The sequence below is a fragment of the Staurois parvus genome, unplaced genomic scaffold, assembly GCF_062004578.1.
Source record: "Staurois parvus isolate SC_StPar_1 unplaced genomic scaffold, SC_StPar_1.0 ptg000481l, whole genome shotgun sequence".
Lineage (NCBI taxonomy): Eukaryota > Metazoa > Chordata > Amphibia > Anura > Ranidae > Staurois > Staurois parvus.
In genome coordinates this window covers 2,371,250-2,394,144 of record NW_028318277.1, presented here as the reverse complement: position 1 = coordinate 2,394,144, position 22,895 = coordinate 2,371,250, and the positions used below count along the sequence as shown (strand labels likewise).

The following is a 22,895-nucleotide window of genomic DNA, read 5'->3' as shown; positions in this document are numbered from 1 at the left end:
TCCTATAAAAGGTACCAGGGGCATTTTATGGGGCCCCCTACTGACCCCGGGCCCTCGGGCAGTGCCCGAGTGCTCGAATGGTCAGTCCGCCCCTGCCTATGTGTTGATTTTTAGGTGGCAGGTTCTCTTTAATGAGACATGCAGGGTCTAAAAGATCCCCAATGTCTCCTCTGGGCTCCACTTGGATGTATTGCAATACATCTCTCCCCAGTTATTCTAGCCGGGGAAAGTGACAGCGGTGACCTAGAAGTGATGTCATACACATCGCATGCCGGGTCACAGCAAGAAGGGGAGGAGAGCAGACGTGTGTTTGCTCTTTGACACCCGCCATGTCGGCCCTGGGCACGCAAATGTACAGACCTGACAGCGAAAAGATTAAATTATGATTTAATTTATTAATGGAAAAAAGCTGTCCAAACCTGCCTGGTCCTATGTGGAAAAATAATTGCCCCCCCCCCTCCTCCATTCTAAATCATGAATTATCCACGTGTTTTGAAAAGCTCAGTTAAATTTAGGTGTGAAAAATATGCAAAAAAAATAAATAAATCAGGAGGGGGCAAATACTTTTTCACAGCACTGTAGGTTCTTTGAAGATTTTTAATGTTACGTGTATTTAAACAATATTTTAAACAATGTTGCAGTGATAACTGTATGCGATTATTTCACCTTTCCATCCTAGAGTGATCCTTCTTCTTAGGCCAGAACCCCAGTCACTCACCACGGTACCTGTGTCAGCTGAGGCTCCTACCCTGCACTCGAGATTCCCCTATCTGAATCTGGAAGTTCTGTGAAGGCGCAAGAGGGAACATTGCACTAGAAGTACTGCCCCTGGCAGTTGGAGGAAAAACACTCCTACTGACCCTCTATGGAGCGGTGTGTGTGTTGCACTGGATTATGTAGAACTCAGTTTAAAGTCATATTAAACCCCCCCAAATATTTTTTGGTTTAAAAAATAAACATTCCTCAGTAAATTATTTGTTAACATTCTTACCCCAGCACTTGCAGTTTACAACTTTCAAAGCTGCTGACTCTCTCAGCGCTGCTTCCCTGAACTTCTGGTCTCCAGAGGAAAGTGTTAACAGTGGACAGTGCTGCCTGGAACTAGTATGATAGCTTGAAGAAGTGAGAAGGGAGGAGCAGTGGAATGCCTTGTCATCATAGGCTTTGGGGCTGTGTGTTTCTATTTCTACACATTATAGGGAGATGCAACTCTAGCCCTGCATGCAAGGGTGGCTTTGCACGAGAAAGGAGTTGCCCTGATACAGGAAATTTGGGGCAGTGGTCATGGCACCAACTTAAACTGGGACATAGGCAATAATTAAAAGTTAGAGAAGCTGATTAAAAGGGGAAGTTCCGCTTTAAGGACTGCTCCCCTTTAAGGATTGGCACATCTGGGGGTGGGGCGGGGGAGCAGGTACCCAAATTTGACATGTACCCGCTCCCACTTCCGGTCCAATCGCCTAGGCGATCGGAAGTGGAAGGTGTCCTCCTCTCATCCCTCCCTGTAGTCTTTTGGGACATGTTACAGGTCCCAGAAAACTACAGGACCATTCATGAAGCGTATTGCTACTCGCGCATGCGCAGTGGGTACCCGGCTATGAAGCCGCAAGCTGTTACAGCCAGGTGCCCACACTGAAGATGCCGTCCTCCTGGAATCAGGACTGCAGGGGACACACCACGGGACCGAGGGACAGGTAAGTGGCTGTTTTTTAAAAGTCAGCAGCTACAGTTTTTGTAGCTGCTGACTTTTATTTTTTGACAGCGTGGGTGGAACTCCATGTACACAGGGCACTTCTGAATGATGGAAACTGACTTCTGGAAAACGTAGGTTAAAAAACATCTGTTTAGGCGCGTTTGCATACCTCGTTTATGCGTGTTTATGAGCGTTTGCGTTTAGAAGCATTTTTTTAAAGATAACCTCAGGAGACCTTCCAAAATGCCCAGAATGCACTGAAAAACAGTAAAAAATTAACTATTTCAGACATTTTGAGAGAAGCACAGAGAGCAGAAGCACTGAGAGTAGTATTTGTTGAGATTAGCTGTCTTTTTTTTTGTGGTGTTTGGATGTGTTCCAGTTCATTTCTGTGCAGAAATTATTGCAGCGGTGTCTAACATTTTTTCTTTCATGCGAAACCTCAAAGTATGGTGTACCGGGTCCATTTGAGTACCGGGAAAACACTTTGCATGCATTTTTCATGATGAAAAAACGCTCTGGACAGCATCTGGAAATTGAATAGTTAAAAAATGTTTCCAAACGCAAGCGCTTATAAACGCGGTTAACCTCATTTACACACGTTGGGCGTTTGAAACGCTGATAAAATCTACTCCTGAACGCAAGTTTGGTGCGCTCAAAAAAAGACTGTAAACTCGACTGGCTGTAAACGACGATGTGTACACGGACACATAGGAAAACAATAGGGAGAGTTCAGGGGGTGCTGAAAAAAAATGCAGAAAAGCTCCTAAATGCTGCAGTGTACATGGAGCCTAAAGCTCTTTTCCTGCTTGTGATATGTAAATATTTTGACATAATAGTTTGTGCAGAGTTTCATTTTAAGTAAAAGAATTATCTGAACAGAACAGAATAAATTAGGATTAAGGTTTTGACCAGAATGGTCAAAAACATGCAGTTTTGCCACAGGAATACTACGGCAGCATTTGTGCCTCCACTTTTTTGGGTAACATGTAAGATGGTTTTGAGCTTCAACCATAAAATTATTTACCCAGTAATTATAATTCATGAGTGTCGTTTTACCTCCAATACTGCTGCTTTCAACACAGTAGCTGCTTTCAACACAGTAGCTGCTTTCTACACAGTAGCTGCTTTCTACACAGTAGTTGCTGTTTACACATTGGAAATATGTGTTTTCCGATGGTCTTAGGCGACCCCTGTGAAAGGGTTGTTCGACCCCCAAAGGGGTCGCGACCCACAGGTTGAGAACCACTGGTATAAATCAATCTGGCTTTGAAAGAAATTTTATAAGAAAAGAAAATATTTAAATATAAGAAATAATTTATATACAGAATTATCAAAAAGCCCTAAGATAGAGCAAAACAATAATGATTTTACAACAAATCAAAATTCCAGTGGTATACCCCAACATATTGACTGGGTTTACTGATGTGTCAGTGGAGTTTCAGAGGATTTGCAGTACTTGACCTCATCCCAGTCTTTGGCACAGTAATCTGCATTTATTTGTAATGGAACTTGTACATCTGGGCTTGGCTTCTTTCTAGAGTTTTTCCTCCTTGAATAAAGAAACAGGAGGGTTCCCATCATACAGCATATGACAGAAACGGAAACAATGGCAATGACAATTGGGGCTGTCAAAGACCAGGAGAACATGGCCATGGTTTGTGGGTTCTGTGGACATGGACTCAGCAAGATGACTTGGCTCTCTTGGGTTATGACTGTCTTACTCATGATCAAGGACTCAAGGTAGGTCCGGTTACTTATGCTTTGGTTGAGAAGAATGTTGACCCGCACAATAGTCGAAAGGGCTTCAGGAAAGCCTTGGTCACTGGCCTTTACTAGGAGCTGATAGAGGCCACACTGATGATCCCTGATACTTTCTTTTAATGTAATGTTACCTGAATGCATGTCAACTTTAAAAAGATCAGTACTAGGGCTCATTTCACCGAATTCACTGTAGGTTATAGCCCCATTCATGCCCGCGTCATAATCTACAGCATGAACTTTGGTAACTGGAGATCCTTTAGATGTATCTGGTGGTACTAACACATAAGAGAAGTTTGACTCTGGGAGAACTATTAAAGGAGCATTATCATTTACATCCAGTAAAAAGACAAGAACTTTGGCCCTGGAGGACAAAGATGGACTTCCTTTGTCTTTGGCTTCCACCCAGAGCTCATACAGCCTTTCCCTTTCATAGTCAAAAGAACCTTGAGATCTGAGGATGGTATCATGGTTGAAAGAAAACATCGAGGTCTTATTCAATAAAGAGACAGAAAAGTCACCATTCAGTCCACTATCCACATCAGTTACATTTATAAGGCCAACATTTCCTCCTTGAGGAAGATTTTCGGGGATATAAAATGTAAACTCCTTGGAAGAAAAAACTGGAGAATTGTCATTTTGATCTAAGATGTTGATAACAATTAGGCAAGAATCGTTCTTTGATGGTAAACCATGGTCTTTAACGACGATCCAAACAGAATATGAATTTTCTTTTTCTCTGTCGAAAGGCACCAAAGCTTTTAGGACCCCATTGGAGCTGTTTATTGAAAACACAGTGGATTCTTCATGTTCCAAATAATAACTTAGTTCTCCATTTGGTCCACTGTCACCATCAGAAGCAGAGACCCTCAGTAATGTTACTCCTGGTGGATTATTTTCCTCAACAGAAATCTCTAGAAGATTTTGTACAAATATGGGAGGGTTGTCATTTACATCCTCGATAAACACCGTGAGGTTTTCGGTGTATGTAACAGATTCGTCAAACGTTGAATGACCAACAATGTGGATATCAAAACGATTCTCTGACTCAAAGTCCACCAGAGTGGAGGTTAATAGCAGGTATGTGTTAGAAGAATCAGAAGGCTTTAAAAGGAAAGGTGAAGGTCCGGCAATGGAAAGAGGTCTCTTGATGCTCTCATCGGGATCTGTGACCTCTAAGATGGCAATGATTGAACCTGGAAGGATGTCTTCCTTGATATAGACACCATCTTCATGTTGAGCACCTATAAAGCGGAATTCCATCTTAGGTTCTTGTTTTTTAACTTCCAGTTGTACCATGATTGTTGCCATTGCCGGTGCACAACCATACCCAAAGGCTAATACGGTCAGCTTATACTGGCTTATGTGATCAGGTAAAGACCCAGCCAAGGTTATTGTACCACTTGCACTATCTAGATGGAAAAGATTCCGGGTCGACTCAGAAACTCTGTAGCTATAATGGTACCGAATTACACTATTTTCACCCATGTCTTTGTCAGTGGCTGTAACTTGTGCCACAGTGGTGCCTATAGATGCATCCCTGAGAAGATGCACGGAAATGTTGTTTGCAAGGTAAAAGGGGCAGTTATCATTCACATCGGTTACCTTCACAACAAAAGTCGTAGTTCCAGACAGCGGTGGTTTTCCTCTGTCAACAGCGATTAAAGTCATTCGATGCTCACTTTGTGATTCTCTATCCAGAGACTTCATTAGAACCAAAGATATCAGCTCGGATCGATAATCCAAAGAAAACATGTCCTCCGGACTCACCAAAAGATATGACAGTGCTCCGTTTTCTTGGATATCTGGATCTTTGGCCAGGTGGTCAATGTGAAATTTGGTGCCTATGGCCGTGTCTTCTGGAATGGAGATAGTGTAGGTCTGTTCTGAAAAATAAGGGGCGTTATCATTCATATCCAGAATGAAAAGTTTCACTTTGGAAAACTCTGAATATTCTTGGGATGAAGTAAAGATATCCAGCGCCATGGAACATTGGTCCAAGGTTTCAAAAGGGCATAATGATTCTCTGTCGAGTTTGTTGGATGTTGTGTATAAATCTCCGGTCTGGGTGTCCAAGTCAAAATAGTTTGTATGTGCCAAGAGTTTAAATCGCAATGCCATAGGTGATATAATACTCTCCCGTACATTTCCAATAAAAGTTCCCTCTTCTTGTTCTTCGTGTGTATGGAATATAAGCTCCGCTGCAACTTCGGGAAAGTCCAGGATGGTAAAAGCGATGGTAAGAAGTGGGAAGTATTTCTGAAAAGTAAAACAGATATATGGGTTAGCTTGTCAAAGGGCGTTAAAGTTTATGAAAAAAAAAATCTAAAGGTCCCCTGAAGATGTCTGATTGGACAAATCATGCCAGGGTGGACATTTTGGTTCTGACATCATGCCGCTGCACGATTGCTGGCAGCAGTGGCTTTACATGTGAGTTACCAAGGTTTTAACGCATTCTTTCACTTACTATGTGGATGCTATGTATGTGATCTGATTTTATTAATATTACTACACTGTTATGGCCAGGGGCGGACTGACAACTCATGGGGCTCCCGGGCAATAGGGGATCATGGGGCCCCTGTGTCCTTGCCCACATTCAAAGCACACCCTAAAAAAGCCTATAAAAGGTACCAGGGGCATTTCATGGGGCCCCCTACTGACCCCGGGCCCTCGGGCAGTGCCCAAGTGCTCGAATGGTCAGTCCGCCCCTGGTTACGGCACTCTTTGACTCTGGTGTGAGCTTTGTTTGCTGCAGATGTACTACAACTACCTTATGGGCTAGTGAAAGAAAATCATACGTGGAAGTTTTTGCATTGAAAATATAAAATGTAAAGTTAAAAAAAGTGAACCCCTCCTGCTCTGACCTGAAAACTTTCAACCCTTCGGATGATCATAACCCTTATCCCTTACCTTCAAATCTAAAATGTATCTAAACCAAAAAAAAAAATGTAATATAGTTCTTCTGATCAGTCCTTCAATGTGGTGGCTGAATTGGAGAACATTTTCAGCAAGTAGAGAAATGACATCCGCTGACCGTTCCAGAAAGGCAAGGCTCTTGAGTTAGATGGGTTGATTGTTGAAAAAGATTGAAGCTTTTGTTGGTTTCAAGCAAAAATATAAAGGTACTAAAACTACCATATTGAATATAAATACATGGGAGGTGCAGTGCTGAAATACATTTTTGAATACATTTTTCCATATAATAAAAAGTCAAATCCAGAGCTTTTATATATAAGAGATACAAAGTTCATCAGCCAAGACCCGACAAATATCTGATAGGTGCCCAGGAAACCACCAAAGGGAGAGATCCTTCACCAACACCAACCACACTGTCCCTTACCAGATGGGACTGACCCCCAAAGGAAAGGTCAGCATGCGCTGCGTGCTTCACTGGACTGAACATATTCCATAAAGATCCTGGTCTTCAATATAAAGTTTACAGAAACACCTGAATAAATATTATCTTCACAGAGAATAATCCAAGGTGAAGGGAAAGAGGAAACCTCGTAGTGCAGTAAATTTTAAATTTTTAATGTCTAACTATATTATTAAATGTACATGGTGAAATAATTAAAACAGCGTGTCACTTTATTCAAAAAAACACTTGTTTCCAACCATTGGTGGCCATCTTAATGGTTGGAAATAAGTCGTTCCAGCTCACTGGCTGCTCACTTTTAAAGTGTTACTAAACCCTGGACCCTGCATTCATGATATCCGGTCTCTCCAGACACTGCATTCACTATATCCAGTCTCCCCGGACCCTGCATTCACTATATCCGCTCTCCTGGGACCCTGCATTCACTATATCCGCTCTCCCCGGACCCTGCATTCACTATATCCGGTCTCCCTGGACTCTGCATTCACTATATCCGCTCTCCTGGGACCCTGCATTCACTATATCCGCTCTCCCCGGACCCTGCATTCACTATATCCGCTCTCCTGGGACCCTGCATTCACTATATCTGCTCTCCTGGGACCCTGCATTCACTATATCTGGTCTCCCCGGACCCTGCATTCACTATATCTGGTCTCCCCGGACCCTGCATTCACTATATCCGGTCTCCACGGACCCTGCATTCACTATATCTGGTCTCCCCGGACCCTGCATTCACTATATCCGGTCTCCCCGGACCCTGCATTCACTATATCCGCTCTCCCCGGACCCTGCACTCACTATATCCGGTCTCCCCGGACCCTGCATTCACTATAACCGGTCTCCCCGGACCCTGCATTCACTATATCCGCTCTCCCTGGACCCTGCATTCACTATATCCGCTCTCCTGGGACCCTGCATTCACTATATCTGGTCTCCCCAGACACTGCATTCACGATATCCGGTCTCCCCAGACACTGCATTCACTATATCCGGTCTCCGCGGACCCTGCATTCACTATATCCGCTCTCCTTGGACCCTGCATTCACTATATCTGGTCTCCCCGGACCCTGCATTCACTATATCCGCTCTCCCCGGACCCTGCATTCACTATATCCGCTCTCCTCGGACCCTGCATTCACTATATCTGGTCTCCCCGGACCCTGCATTCACTATATCTGGTCTCCCCGGACCCTGCATTCACTATATCCGCTCTTCCCGGGCCCTGCATTCACTATATCCGGTCTCCCCGGGCCCTGCATTCACTATATTCGCTCTCCTCGGACCCTGCATTCACTATATCCGCTCTCCCCGGACCCTGCATTCACTATATCTGGTCTCCCCGGACCCTGCGTTCACTATATCCACTCTCCCCGGCCCTGCATTCACTATATCCGCTCTCCCCGGACCCTGCGTTCACTATATCCGCTCTCCCCGGACCCTGCATTCACTATATCCGCTCTCCCCGGACCCTGCATTCACTATAGCTGGTCTCCCCAGACCCTGCATTCACTATATCTGCTCTCCCAGGACTCTGCATTCACCATATCCGGTCTCCCCGGACAATGCATTCACTATATCTGCTCTTCTGGACCCTGCATTCACTATATCCTCTCTCCCCGGACCCTGCATTCACTATAGCCGGTCTCCCCGGACCCTGCATTCACTATATCCGCTCTCCCCGGACCCTGCATTCACTCAAGCCGGTCTCCCCGGACCCTACATTCACTATATCCGCTCTCCCCGGACCCTGCATTCACTATATCTGCTCTCCCAGGACTCTGCATTCACCATATCCAGTCTCCCCGGACCCTGCATTCACCATATCTGGTCTCCCCGGACCCTGCATTCACTATATCCGGTCTCCCGGCCCCTGCATTCACTGTATCCGCTCTCCCCGGACCCTGCATTCACTATATCTGGTCTCCCCGGACCCTGCATTCACTATATCCGCTCTCCCCGGACCCTGCATTCACTATATCCGCTCTCCCCGGACCCCGCATTCACTATATTCGCTCTCCCTGGACCCTGCATTCACTATATCCGCTCTCCCTGGACCCTGCATTCACTATATCCACTCTCCCCGGACCCTGCATTCACTATATCTGGTCTCCCCGGACCCTGCATTCACTATATCCGGTCTCCCCGGACCCTGCATTCACTATATCCGCTCTCCCTGGACCCTGCATTCACTATATCCACTCTCCCCGGACCCCGCATTCACTATATCTGGTCTCCCCGGACCCTGCATTCACTATATCCGCTCTCCCCGGACCCCGCATTCACTATATCCGGTCTCCCCGGACCCCGCATTCACTATATCCGCTCTCCCTGAACCCTGCATTCACTATATCCGCTCTCCCTGGACCCTGCATTCACTATATCCACTCTCCCCGGACCCCGCATTCACTATATCTGGTCTCCCCGGACCCTGCATTCACTATATCCGCTCTCCCCGGACCCCGCATTCACTATATCCGGTCTCCCCGGACCCGGCATTCACTATATCCGCTCTCCCCGGACCCTGCATTCACTATATCCGCTCTCCCTGAACCCTGCATTCACTATATCCACTCTCCCTGGACCCTGCATTCACTATATCCGGTCTCCCACAGTACACACAACATGGAAATGCAATTATTTCAGTAAATATAAACTGCTAAATACCTTTTCTCATCAGCAGTATATAGCAGTCTTGTGACTTCTATCAGTGTCCAGAAGAGCTCTAGTTAAAACTTGTAGGAGGAGTTTTCATTCTGCTCTAGGAGGATGCAGAACCCCTGACCTCTGTGTGGACAGTGCTGATTGGCCCTGTGCTGATCACATGCACCCTCCCAAGAAAAAGAAAGAAACCTCTCTAGCAGTACACACCAAACTGAGCATGTGCAGAGTGTCCCCAAGGCTCTGTCCTTTCAGGAGATAAAATGGGGACAGTAGAAAAAGGGGAGTGATCAGAGAAGACAGGATCAAACAGCGTTTTTACGCAATGCGGAGGATTAACCCCTTAGGGTCCACAGTGAGTATAACAAGCATGCTTTACTACATCTACAGACTGATTGTACTGTTGGGGGTTTAGTAACATGTTAAGCTGCTCACCACGTAAATCAGTGTGACTCAAAGCATCAAAATACAAGAGGAGCACCAAAGTAAATGGTAAAAAAGTACAAATCCCTTTAATGGTTTATAGCAGGGGTCTCCAAACTATGGCCCTCCAGCTGTTGAAGTACTACAAGTCCCATCATGCCTCTGCCTCTGGTAGTTTTGCCTGTGGCTGTCAGAGTCTTGCAAGGCCTCATGGGACTTGCAGTTCCTCAACACCTGGAGGGCCATAGTTTGGAGACCCCTGGTTTATAATATATTTACAAAACCAGCCAGCATGTTTCGGGGGCACAACAGCTGTCACCACAGTTACATCTCCGTACTGATCTCCCACAATCTAGCAAGATAGGATTTACAAATCTATCTGGTAATCTATATTACTGAATCATTTTAGGCGCTGATACCTTTTCTGAGCTCCGATCGAGGAGGAGTGTTTTGTCACGAAACGCGTAGGTTGTGATCACACTATGAACCATTAAAGTGATTGGAATTGACGCTGGTTGAACTGGGTGAACTGGTGTCTATTGACCGTTACTCGCTATGAAACTACCAGGTGGTATCAAAAAGTTTTGAGACTAGTTTTGTAACACATCAACAGATGGCGGCACAAGGCTGCATGCAGTCACAGGGAGCACCAACCTTCATAAGTCAATGTGCCAAAAGACATCATCCTGTGTAGCCGGATGGGCCGCTAGATTTGATTGGGTCCCTCTGAGCCCTGCACAGCCAGGCAACGCACATTTACCACACTTGTACATTGGAGTCAGTAAACAGTGCTTGAGCTTGTGTTTGTGATTTTATTGAGGGGTTACATTTGGATAGGGTAGAGGGGTGTATGGGATGCCAGAGGCACTGTAGGACATGTGGACAAAGATTTGGATTAGCAACAGTCTCTTTTTGAAGAGCACTAAAGACTCCTAGATGTAATGGTGGCAATCAGCGACTTATAGCGGGACTGCAGTGGGCATTCTGACACTGGGGGAGGAGACTGATTTGGTGTCACTGACATCCTCAGTGACACCAATATTCTGATCGGTGCTAATAAAAAGCACTGACACTGTACTAATGGCACTGGACAGGAAGGGGTTAACATGAGGGGCGATCAAAGGGTTAACTGGGTGCTGTGCTTTACACTGTAAGCACATTGCTTTGTGTTGCTCTGCTATGCAGAGATCTGTGCAGAGATCTGTGTTCTTCATACACAGGTCACCCATTGGTAATACGCAGAGAACGCTGGGTGCCGGCTGGGACCCGGTGATTGACAGCCGAGGCCGCGAATTGCGGAGCGGGTAGGGCGTGCGTCAGTGGCGTCCTGAGGCAGGTGCGGGGGGTGCGCGCCGCATCGGGTGACACCTACTGCACGGGGTGACACCAAACCTGCTTGACGAAAAGGTAAGTTGTAAAGCAAGCCGACGATCCCCGCAGGATGATGGGATCTTTCTTTATAACTTACCTTTTTGTGGAGGGGGTCCGGTATCACCCCGTATAGGTTGCATGCCGACGATCCCCGCAGGATGGATGGGATCTGAGGATTGGGGAGCATAATGGATTGGACTCCGATCCATCATGCCCAATCCACAGATCCGATCCATCCTGCGGGGATCATCGGCTTACTTTATAACTTACCTTTTTGTGGAGGGGGTCCGGTATCACCCCGTATAGGTTGCATGCCGACGATCCCCGCAGGATGGATCGGATCTGCGGATTGGGGAGCATAATGAATCGGACTCCAATCCATCACGCTCAATCCACAGATCCGATCCATCCTGCGGGGATCGTTGGCTTTCTTTACAACTTACCTTTTTGTGGAGGGGGTCCGGTGTCACCCCGTATAGGTTGCATGCCGACGATCCCCGCAGGATGGATCGGATCTGCGGATTGGGGAGCATAATGAATCGGACTCCAATCCAACATGCTCAATCCACAGATCCGATCCATCCTGCGGGGATCGTTGGCTTTCTTTACAACTTACCTTTTTGTGGAGGGGTCCGGTGTCACCCCGTATAGGTTGCATGCCGACGATCCCCGCAGGATGGATCGGATCTGCGGATTGGGGAGCATAATGAATCGGACTCCAATCCAACATGCTCAATCCGCAGATCCGATCCATCCTGCGGGGATCGTCGGAGGGGGTGTCACCAAGTGTTATGGCATCGGGTGACACCAACCCTAGGGACGCCCCTGGTGTGCGTGCGCCCCCTACCCGGAACTGCAAAATCACGTATGTATACGTGATTTTGCGCACCCGTGCATCCTTGTAGCAGTATTTCTGACAATATTTTCTGTCTTTTGTAAACAATTGAAGAAAGCTTAATTGTTATTTTCTTTCAAGATCAAATCAATATTATTTTGATCCATTGTCACGGGACCCTTAAACGGCTTGGGGCCCATAGACTGGTGCCTACTTGGTAATCCGGCACTGATAGGAGCCGGTACAACTGAAGGGAAGTCTGGAGGTCGGATTTAACATTCCAAACCGTGTCTGTAAAATCATGTTTATTGCTTTTAAATGTATTGTTTAATAAAAAAAATAAAGTTTCTTCTGTCTACAAATGAATAGATCGCTATGATCAACCAAACTCAACCAAATAAAAAACTAACAAATTCTTAAGCCCAGGAAATGTTTTCTGACTTTTATAAAGCGCTGAGCTGTGGATCAGGTCTTCTATGACCGTGCGTGTCGTGCGGCTGACGCACGGTAAAGTATTTCTTTTCCTCTTTCTTCCCCGGAATGTTATTATCCTGAATTGTTATGATTGAGCTATTGACCACAATCCATACTCCATGCTTCTTAGAAAAGCTTCGCCCACATTGCAATGATTGCACAGAACACATTTTATACAATTCCTATATTCTTCTTGTGTGCGATAATATTTGTATATTTTATTCCTCAGAATTGAAGTTCTGTCATCTTTTCAGTATTCATCATGTTTTCTGTACTTTGTATCTACTTGTTTTGGAAGTATTTATTGTACTTTAACTTTTATTCTCTAGCAAAGGTTTTCTCTGGCCCCCGTTCACTCCAGAATGTGGTGTGGGAAAGCTGTGTTCCGTGTGTGTTTCATGCACTGCATTCAAAATGTAGTTGTGATTAGTGGTGGGCTGAACCCCCCCAATGTTCGGTTTGCGGTCGAACATCCGAACCTTCAGAATGTTCGACCGCGAACTTTGAACATGAACAGTTTGCTGAGCAATATCGAACCGCATCTGAGTATGTGGTATGATTCCGCTCAGTTACTAAAATCCGGCATGAGTTCTATTATGAAGTCATGTGGTATTTTAGTAATGACATATCCATTCACGTTTCAGTTGTCAGTGAGGTTCCCCACTGACAGCTGAATGTCAAAAGAATTGTCGGTATTGCCCGACTATTTATAAAAAAAAAAAAAATGGCCTGGTACCCCCTCTCACATCCATACCAAGCCTTTCGGGTCTGGTATGGATTTTGAGGGGAAACCCATGCCAAAAAAAGAAAAAATGGCATGGGGTCCCCCCTCCCATGCATACCAAGCCCTTTGAGTCTGGTATGGGTTTTGAGGGGAAACCCACACACAAAAAAAAAAAAAAACAACCATGTGGTGTGCCCCCTCCCATGCATACCAAGCCCTTTGAGTCTGGTATGGATTTTGAGGGGAAACCCACACCAAAAAAAAACAACCGCGTGGGGTCCCCCCTCCCATGCATACCAAGCCCTTTGAGTCTGGTATGGATTTTGAGGGGAAACCCACACCAAAAAACAAAACAAACAACCGCGTGGGGTCCCCCCTCCCATGCATACCAAGCCCTTTGAGTCTGGTATGGGGTTTGAGGGGAAACCCATGCAGAAAAAAAAAAAAAAAGGTGTGGGGTCCCCCTTCCCATCCATACCAAGCCCTTCGGGTCTGGTATAGATTTTGAGAGGAAAATTACACAAAAAAAAAACCACGTGGTGTCCCCCCTCCCATGCATACCAAGCCCTTTGAGTCTGGTATGAATTTTGAGGGGAAACCCACACCGAACAAAACAAATACAACCGCGTGGGGTCCCCCCTTCCATGCATACCAAGCCCTTTGAGTCTGGTATGGATTTTGAGGGGAAACCCATGCCAACAAAAAAAAAAAAGGCATGGGGTCTTGTCTAAAATCCATACCAGACCCTTATTTGAGCATGCAGCCTGGCTGGTCAGGAAGGGGGGACGAGTGAACCTCCCCTCCTCCTGAACCATATCAGGCCACATGCCCTCAACATGGGCGGGTGCTTTGGGGTAGGGCCCCCCCCAAAGCACCTTGTCCCCATGTTGATGGGGACAAGGGACTCTTAACCACAACCCTGGGCTGTGGTTGTGGGGGTCTGCGGGCGGGGGGCTTATTGGAATCTAACAACAGGGCCCCTGGATCCCGGCCCACCCCCCCCATGTGAATAAGTATGGGGTACATTGTACTGCTACCCATTCACAAAAAAAGTGCAGTATAAAAAAGACAGGAGATGGTCTTTGACAAGTCCTTTACTAAAAATAAAAGTTAAAAAAATGTCCCCCAAAGTAGATCCAACGTCAATCACGATGCCCACCACGGCCATTCTGAAAAAAGAAAAGCAAAAAACCTGTTCCGCTCGCGACGCTGGCTCCCGCCGTCTGACAGCTGCCCCCGATGACAGTCCTTAAATACTGTCATGATGTCACGAGGGCGGGGTTCACCCTGCCCCCTTATGATGTCATCCTGTGCTGTGATTGGTCAAAGCATTGTGCCTACCCTGTGGTCAGGTGCATTGCTTTGACCAATCACAATGTACTGTCAGGGCACAGTGCAAGGTGGGGTGCAACAGGCGAACAGCCTGCCAAACGTCTGTACCAGGGGTGGACTGACCATTTGGAAACTCGGGCACTGACCGAGGGCCCGGAGTCAGTAAGGGGCCCCATGAGATGAACCTGGTACCTTTCATAGGCTTTTTTGGGTGTGGTTTGAGTGTGGGGGAGGACACAGGGGCCCCACGATCCCCTATTGCCCAGGGGCCTCATGAGTTGTCAGTCCGCCCCTGGCCTGTACCGTACGTGTGTTCAGCAAACACACGAACGGCCCATGTTGGGGTTGAACTTAGGTTCGACTCGAACATGTAGTCCAACACTAGTTGTGATTTGCAGTGGGTGTCAATCTAAATTTAATGACACCCCAAATGCAGTGCAAGTACCATGCGATCTGGGTACAGTGCATGTTATAAAGCAGTGCATGCTCTACTTTTGGTGCGGTCCAATGCGATTCAATATGAACGGGCTCAAGACGCACATCGCTGCACTGCATGCAAATCACACAGCAATGCACTGCCCATTCCTGTGCCAATCCTGGTGTGACCTGACCCTGACAGCAGATCAAATGCAGGTACTTAGACATACTTACTTTCGTGGGCAGCACAGTGGCTAAGTGGTTAGCACTTCTGCCTGCCAGTACTAGGGTCGTTGGTTCGAATCCCAGCCAAGGCACCACCTCCCTGGAGTTTGCATGTTCTCCCTTTGCCTGCGTGGGTTTCCTCCGGGTACTCCAGTTTCCTCCCACACTCCAAAGACATGCTGGTAGGTAATTGGCTCCTGTCTACATTGTCCCTAGTATGTGTATGTATGAATGTGAGTTAGGGACCTTAGATTGTATGCCCCTTGAGGGTTAGGGACTGATGTGAATGTACAATATATATGTAAAGTGCTGTGTAAATTGATGGTGCTATGTAAGTACCTGAAATAAATAAATAAATGTTGGGAGGGGGGGGTATTCCAATCATGTGACCCCTGTGATTGACAAGTATGGTACCTGCCAGTTATTGCTATCAGCACAGTAAAATGTTTACATAAGGACTCATAAATGTGGCCGCTCTACATTAAAGCCCACCCACTAAGAGGCCACATGTATGTGTACGGCTGTTGGGAAGTGGTTGAAAGTATCCACACGACAGATCCTGATGGTACACTTACCCAAATGACAGCTCCCTGAGCAACTACAGTGCATTAGGAATGCAGTTTGGGAAACACTCATGGAATTCTGGTTTCCCGCTCCACCTTCTGGTGTAAACAGTCAATCAACCTCTTGCATTCCCTGTACAGCAGAACTCAGAGAGAGGAAGGGAAAAGCAGCACAAGGATCCAATCAGGTGTGAAGATGTACTAGAACCTTGCTGATAGGATCAGATAAAATGAAAGAGAGATGAGCTAATCGCTGTGCTGTTTCTCCTCTCTCTAATATCGCGTGACATAAAAAAAAAAGAAAAGAAAACAAAAACTGTTCTGTCGGAGAAAGGGTCAATGCGTTCATTCCGCAATGGCGCAGATTTAATATTGTGGACAGGGCTTCCTTTTCAGCATCAAGAAAACTTCATTTAAAGAGCCACTGGCAGTGAAGCGTTCCGTAAACTTTAAAAGATAATAGAGACTTATGAATGCGTGACGCAGACATCACAGCTCACCTATACTGAAAGCCAAATAATCAGGACGGCAGGATTATGGATTTCCGGCTCGGTTGGGGCCCTTGTATTGTTTGTCCAGCTGCTGAAGAGACTGGATTGTGTACTGTACGGCTTCCGCTACAGATGGCATGTGTGGGCAATACAATGGGCAAGGCTTCATAGAACACCAATCACATTATACCGCTTAAAGGTGAACTCCGTCCTTCCCTTCCATCTTGCAGAATTGCACAGGCTTCTCTCCTCTACTGAATTGGCATTTAGCGCCATGCAGGGGCGGACTGACCATTTGGAAACTCGGGCACTGCCCGAGGGCCCGGGGTCAGTAGGGGGCCCCATGAGATGCCCCTGGTACCTTTCTCATAGGATTTTTTGAGTTTGGGCAAGGACACAGGGGCCCCATTATCCCCTATTGCCCGGGGGCCCCATGAGTTGTCAGTCCGCCCCTGGCCCCATGTGTACCCAGGAGGCACAGGTGCAGCCTCCAGCCATCCCTACCTGCAGACTGTTCCAGTCCAGGGGCGGACTGACAACTCATGGGGCCCCCATGCAATAGGGGATCATGGGGCCCCTGTGTCCTTGCCCAAACTCAAAAAAGCCTATGAAAAAGGTACCAGGGGCATCTCATGGGGCCCCCTACTGACCCCAGGCCCTCGGGCAGTGCCCGAGTTTCCAAATGGTCAGTCCGCCCCTGTTCCAGTCTATGATAGGATGAAATACTCTGCGGCTGGACAAGTGGTACTTGTATTTAGGACATTCAGGGATGTATGCAGGGAACTCTGCATTCAGGGCATACCTTCCTGAATAAACAGAGACATAAACATGAATGCATGGTGATTATATCTGTGGCTCTGGTATAATACTTTAACCTCTTCCATACCGAGCACTTTTACCCCCTTCCTGCCCAGGCCATTTTCAGGTTTCAGCGCTCTCACACTTTGAATGACAATTGCGCGGTCATACAACATTGTACCCAGACTGAAATGTTATCATTTTCTTCACACAACTAGAGCTTTCTTTTGGTGGTATTTAATCACCGCCGGGGTTTTTATTTTTTGATAAATTAACAAAAAAAGACCAAAACGTTTGAAAAAAACCCACATATTTCTTTGTTTCTGTTATAAAAGTTTACAAATAAATAATTGTTCTTCATAAATTTAGGCCGAGATGTATTCTGCTACATGTCTTTGGTGAAAATAACCCAAATTACGATGTATTATTTAGTTTGTAGGAAAGTTATAGAGTTCACAAACTATGGTATAGATCTGAAAATTGATCAATCCTGAAGTACTGACAGCCAATCTCATTTCTTGAGGTCCAAGAATGTCAGAACAGTACAGATATCCCCCAAATGTCAGGACAGTACAGATACCCCCCAAATGTCAGGACAGTACAGATATCCCCCAAATGTCAGGACAGGACAGATATCCCCCAAATATCAGGACAGTACAGATATCCTCCAAATGTCAGGACAGTACAGATATCCTCCAAATGTCAGAACAGTACAGATATCCCCCAAATGACCCCTTTTTGCAAAGTACACAGTCCGACGTATTTCATAACAGGTATGGCGAGTTTTTTGAAGTTGTTATTTTTTTGTCATAATTTTTCAGAAATTAAGAAATGAAAAAAATGATTTTTTCTTACATATTGTCACCAGTGCAGTACAGCGTCATCTTATAACTGGCATGGCGGTGATCAGGGACACTGACTGGTGACAGTACGAAAAAAAGAAAATTGATAATTTTTCTTTTTTTCTTTTTTTTAATTATATATTATTTTTTATTACTTTTTTCTTTTTTTTAAGATCTGTTTTTCATATTTCACTATGACCAAAGTAGTATACCATACCATAGTAACATTGTACTACTTTGGGGAAGTGATCAGTATTTTTTTTTTTACACAATTTGCCTATAGCAAAGAATTACTTTGCTATAAGCAAGCATTTACCTGAATGAAATTTGTTTTTTTTTTGTGCTTAGCTGTGATTTGGCCACAGCTAATCACATGACACAGTTGGGCTGTGATTAGCCCAGCTTGTGCATGTGATCGCTGTGACCATTCACAGCTAGCCACACTAGTATACAATGGATAGCATGAAAGGAAGCCATCCATTGTATACAACTGTCATGTGACCTGCTGTGATTGGTCACAGCAGGTCACATGGTACTGGCAACGGGGCCGATACACAGATGTGTCATCGGCCCTGTCCAAGGTACATGGCCGGGGATAGATCGCACCGTGCAAACTGCGTATGCCTGGAAGGACGCCATATGGCGTCCACCTGGAGAGACGAGGTGCTCGTCTGGTCGCCATCTGGCCATAGGCCGGGCGGGAACCGGTTAAAGTGGTTGTAAACCTCGGGCATGAAATATATACAAAGCATATCTCTCTGTAGTGTGCGCTCATCTCAATCCAGAGCACTAAGTGTCATTTCTTTCTTCTGCTTCATTTCTTTGCTATCAGCAGAAATCACTTCTGACAAGTTTTCCTGACACCAAGAGAAAAAGGGTGACAGGAGAGGGAGCTCCAGCACACAGCCTATGATTGAGAGCCTCAGCTCTGTTCCTGTGTGCTGTGTGAAGGGGAGGAGATATCCCTTCCCTCCAATCAACTCTCAGCTCTCCTCCGAGAGCTCTGCAGAGTGTAATTTCAGCTTTCTGCCCCTTTTTTTCTGAAATCTCAGACAAGCTTTATAATTTTCCAGACTTTGAATGGATATAGAAAGGAGAAGACTGCAGATAAACAGGTACAACTTATTTAGGAGGATTTGTTTTATCTCTGTGTATCACCTGAGGCTAGTCACTCCTCTGGGTATATGTAGAAAGATCAGAGAGCCATAGATATTTTTGTAATCCCAGTAGAATTTTATGTGACCCAATAAAAGTCACAGAGCTTTCCAACACATTCTGGGTTCTCAGACTCCCTTCATCAGGGCTTGTGGTGAGGAAACAGCTTATTGATGTACTGCATCAAGGTAGACTGATGGTGGGAAAGGTGAGCATGCATGGATGGACAAGGAAGGAAGGAAGGAAAGAAAGAAAGAAAGAAAGAAAGAAAGAAAGAAAGAAAGAAAGAAAGAAAGAAAGAAAGAAAGAAAGAAAGAAAGAAAGAAAGAAAGAAAGAAAGAAAGAAAGAAAGAAAGAAAGAAAGAAAAAGAAAGAAAAAGCAGGTAGGAGCAAAAAATGCAGAGGAAGGAAAGAAGGAAGGAAGGGTAGCTGTAAAGGAAGGAAGGAAGGAAGGAAATTAAGGAAGGGTAGCTATAATGAAAGGGAAGGAAGGAAGGAAGGATGGAAGGAAGGAAGGAAGGATGGAAGGAAGGAAGGAAGGATGGAAGGAAGGAAGGAAGGAAGGAAGGGTAACTATAATGAAAGGGAAGGAAGGAGTGCAGTGAATTGTGGGGCTCGGCAGGCACACGAACGGCTGATGTTTGAATCAAACTTTTCTTTCGACTTGAACATCAAGCCCAACACTACAAACAAACAAACAAACAATTGGCTGGACATACTGTATAAGGAGAATTCCATTCTCTGTGATATTTGGGGAGATTCATCCTAGGAAGGAAGGAAGGAAAGAAAGAAAGAAAGAAAGAAAGAAAGAAAGAAAGAAAAAGCAGGTAGGAGCAAAAAAAGCAGAGGAAGGAAGGAAGGGGAAGGAAGGAAAGAAGGAAGGAAGGGTAGCTGTAAAGGAAGGAAGGAAGGAAATTAAGGAAGGGTAGCTATAATGAAAGGGAAGGAAGGAAGGAAGGATGGAAGGAAGGAAGGAAGGAAGGGTAGTTATAATGAAAGGGAAGGAAGGTCCTAGCACAGTATTTTGTAACAACCATTTGGGTAGGAAGGAATTAAGGAAAAGAAAGGAGAGAAGAAAGGGTAGATGTAGATAAAACAGAAGGAATGAATGGGAAGGAAGGAAGGAAGGAAGGAAGGAAGGGAAGGGAAGGGAAGGAAGGAAGGAAGGAAGGAAGGGAAGGGAAGGGAAGGGAAGGGAAGGAAGGGAGGGAAGGGAAGGAAGGGTAGCTATAATGGAAGGAAAGACGGAAGGAAGGAAGGAAAGAAGGAAGGAAGGGTAGCTATAATGAAAGGGAAGGAAGGATGGAAGGAAGAAAGGAAGGAAGGAAGGAAGGAAGGAAGGAAGGGTAGCTATAATGAAAGGTAAGGAAGGAAGGAAGGAAGGAAGGAAGGAAGGAAGGAAGGAAGGAAAGAAGGAAGGAAGGGTAGCTATAATGAAAGGGAAGGAAGGAAGGATGGAAGGAAGGAAGGAAGGAAGGAAGGGTAACTATAATGAAAGGGAAGGAAGGAGTGCAGTGAATTGTGGGGCTCGGCAGGCACACGAACGGCTGATGTTTGAATCAAACTTTTCTTTCGACTTGAACATCAAGCCCAACACTACAAACAAACAAACAAACAAACAAACAATTGGCTGGACATACTGTATAAGGAGAATTCCATTCTCTGTGATATTTGGGGAGATTCATACTCACTTCCTATCCTGGTGACCACACAGGAAGTAAAGGGAACAGTTTCCAACGTAAAGAAAAAAGGGATCTAGCTGCAATTCAAGGCCTATTTCCCAAATTACCAGAGATCACACCAGGAATAAAAATGATCCTGCAAATCATCCCCGTAGTGCAGAAGAGGCCTCACCACCTGTCGCACATCGCCTGTAGTCACAAAGAAATCCCCTCCAGAGATCTCTCACTGAATGTACAGAATACGGTATTGTGCAGAACACAGAGATCATATTATACAAAGTTACCGCAATGTATTCTACACACAGCACACCATCACCTGTGATCATTAGAATGTATGGCCGAGGTGACATGTAATATTAATGAATGGAGCAACATTATAAATGATACAAAAATCCTAACGGGTGTTTATGCAAACAAAGTAATTGAACATGTTTAAAGAAGAGACATTAAAAGAAGGAGAGAGAGAGAGGAGAGAGAGAAGGAGAGAGAGGAGTGAGAGTGATGTAGCAAGGGAAGAGAGAGAGAAAGAGACGGAGAGAGGGAGGAGAAAAAGAAGGGAAGAGAGAAGGAAGGAAGGAAGGAAGGAAGAGAGAAAGAAAAGAAAGGGGAAAAAAAGAAACAAAAGCAAATGAGAAAAAAGGAAGAGGAAAGAAGAAGGGAAGTAAGGCAAGAAGGCAGGAAAGATAGAACGGAAGGCAGGAAGGAAGGACGGAAGAAAGAAAGAAAGAAAGAGAGAGAGAGAGAGGGAGGGAGGGAGGGGGAGAGAGAGAGAGAAAGAAAGAAAGAAAGAAAGAAAGAAAGAAAAAAAAAAAAAAAAGAAAAGCAAAAAGAGGCAAAGGAAGGAAGGAAGGAAGTATATCTATAAAGGAAGCAAGGAAGGAAGCAGGGTCCTAGTGCAGTATTCTGTAGCAACCATTCAGGTAGGAAGGATTAAAAAAAAGGAGAGAAGAAATGGTAGCTATTGATAAAACAGGAAGAACGAGAGGGAAGTCAGGTAGTAGGGAAAAGGAAGAGGAAAGGAAGGAAGGAGAAAAAAAAGGGGAAGTAAGGAAGGAAGGAAGGTAGGAAGGAAGGAAGGAAGGAAGGAAGGGAGAGAGAGAGAGAAAGAAAGAAAGAAAGAAAGAAAGAAAGAAAGAAAGAAAGGAGCAAAAAGAGGCAAAGGAAGGAAGGAAGGAAGGATATCTAAAAAGGAAGGAAAGAAGCAAGGTCCTAGTGCAGTATTATGTAGCAACTATTTGGGTAGGAAGGAAGAAAAAAAAGGAGATAAAACAGGAAGAAGGAAAGGGAAGTCAGGTAGTAGGGAAAAGGAAGAGGAAAGGAAGGAAGGAGAAAAAAAAGGGGAAGGAAGGAAGGTAGGAAGGAAGGAAGGAAGGATATCTATAAAGGAAGGAATGTCCTAGCGCAGTGTTTTTCTACAACCATTTGGGTTTTACCGTTTATTAGCTTAGACTAGTCAGGATGAAAAACTTATTATAGTCACAATGAAAAGTAAAAAAAAATCTGTAGGCAGGGACATGGCCAGAAATAAAAAGTGACAGGGGTTCTAGCCTTCCTAGCTCTTCTAGGAAAAAGAAAGAAAGAAAGAAAGAAGGATATCTAAAAAGGAAGCAAGGAAGGAAGCAAGGTCCTAGTGCAGTATTTTGTAGCAACTATTCGGGTAGGAAGGAAGAAAAGAAAAGGAGAGAAGAACGGGTTCTCATGTATACTTATATAACAGACCTGATGCAACATATCATCCTGTATAATGAGAAGCAAAGCAAACACCAACCCAAGTGAGGTCCTGGCATTGCACAAACCCAGAAGGTGACAGAATACAGAGTGACATTCCGCCATCAGAAGACATTTACCTGTATATATTCCATGGTTTGTTCCGGAGGAGACGGAAGAGTCCAGGTGAATCTCCTAGCGAAGGTAAAACTTTCTCTGCACTCCTCTGGGTGTGACCTCTCATATTCCCCCTCCCTATTCTTCGCTGGATTCCCAACCTCTCGTGGGATGGACACAGCAAAACATGTCTTACCAGGTGGATTATCGCTGCTCTGGATGTGTTCTGTAACGCTTTATAAGAGTGAATG

At 45.3% G+C, this 22,895-nt stretch overlaps 1 protein-coding gene across 1 annotated transcript; it reads right to left on the bottom strand.

The window, feature by feature from the left end:
- Positions 1-2,957: 2,957 nt before the first annotated feature.
- On the bottom strand, positions 2,958-22,736 carry LOC149452317 (protocadherin-20-like). Its single transcript, XM_089689523.1, has 2 exons — positions 22,668-22,736; positions 2,958-5,713 (listed from the first exon to the last, which is right to left on the bottom strand). The coding sequence occupies exons 1-2, from the start codon at positions 22,680-22,682 to the stop codon at positions 3,113-3,115; spliced, it is 2,616 nt and encodes an 871-aa protein (XP_089545649.1). The 5' UTR covers positions 22,683-22,736; the 3' UTR covers positions 2,958-3,112.
- Between the last annotated feature and the right edge of the window lie 159 nt (positions 22,737-22,895).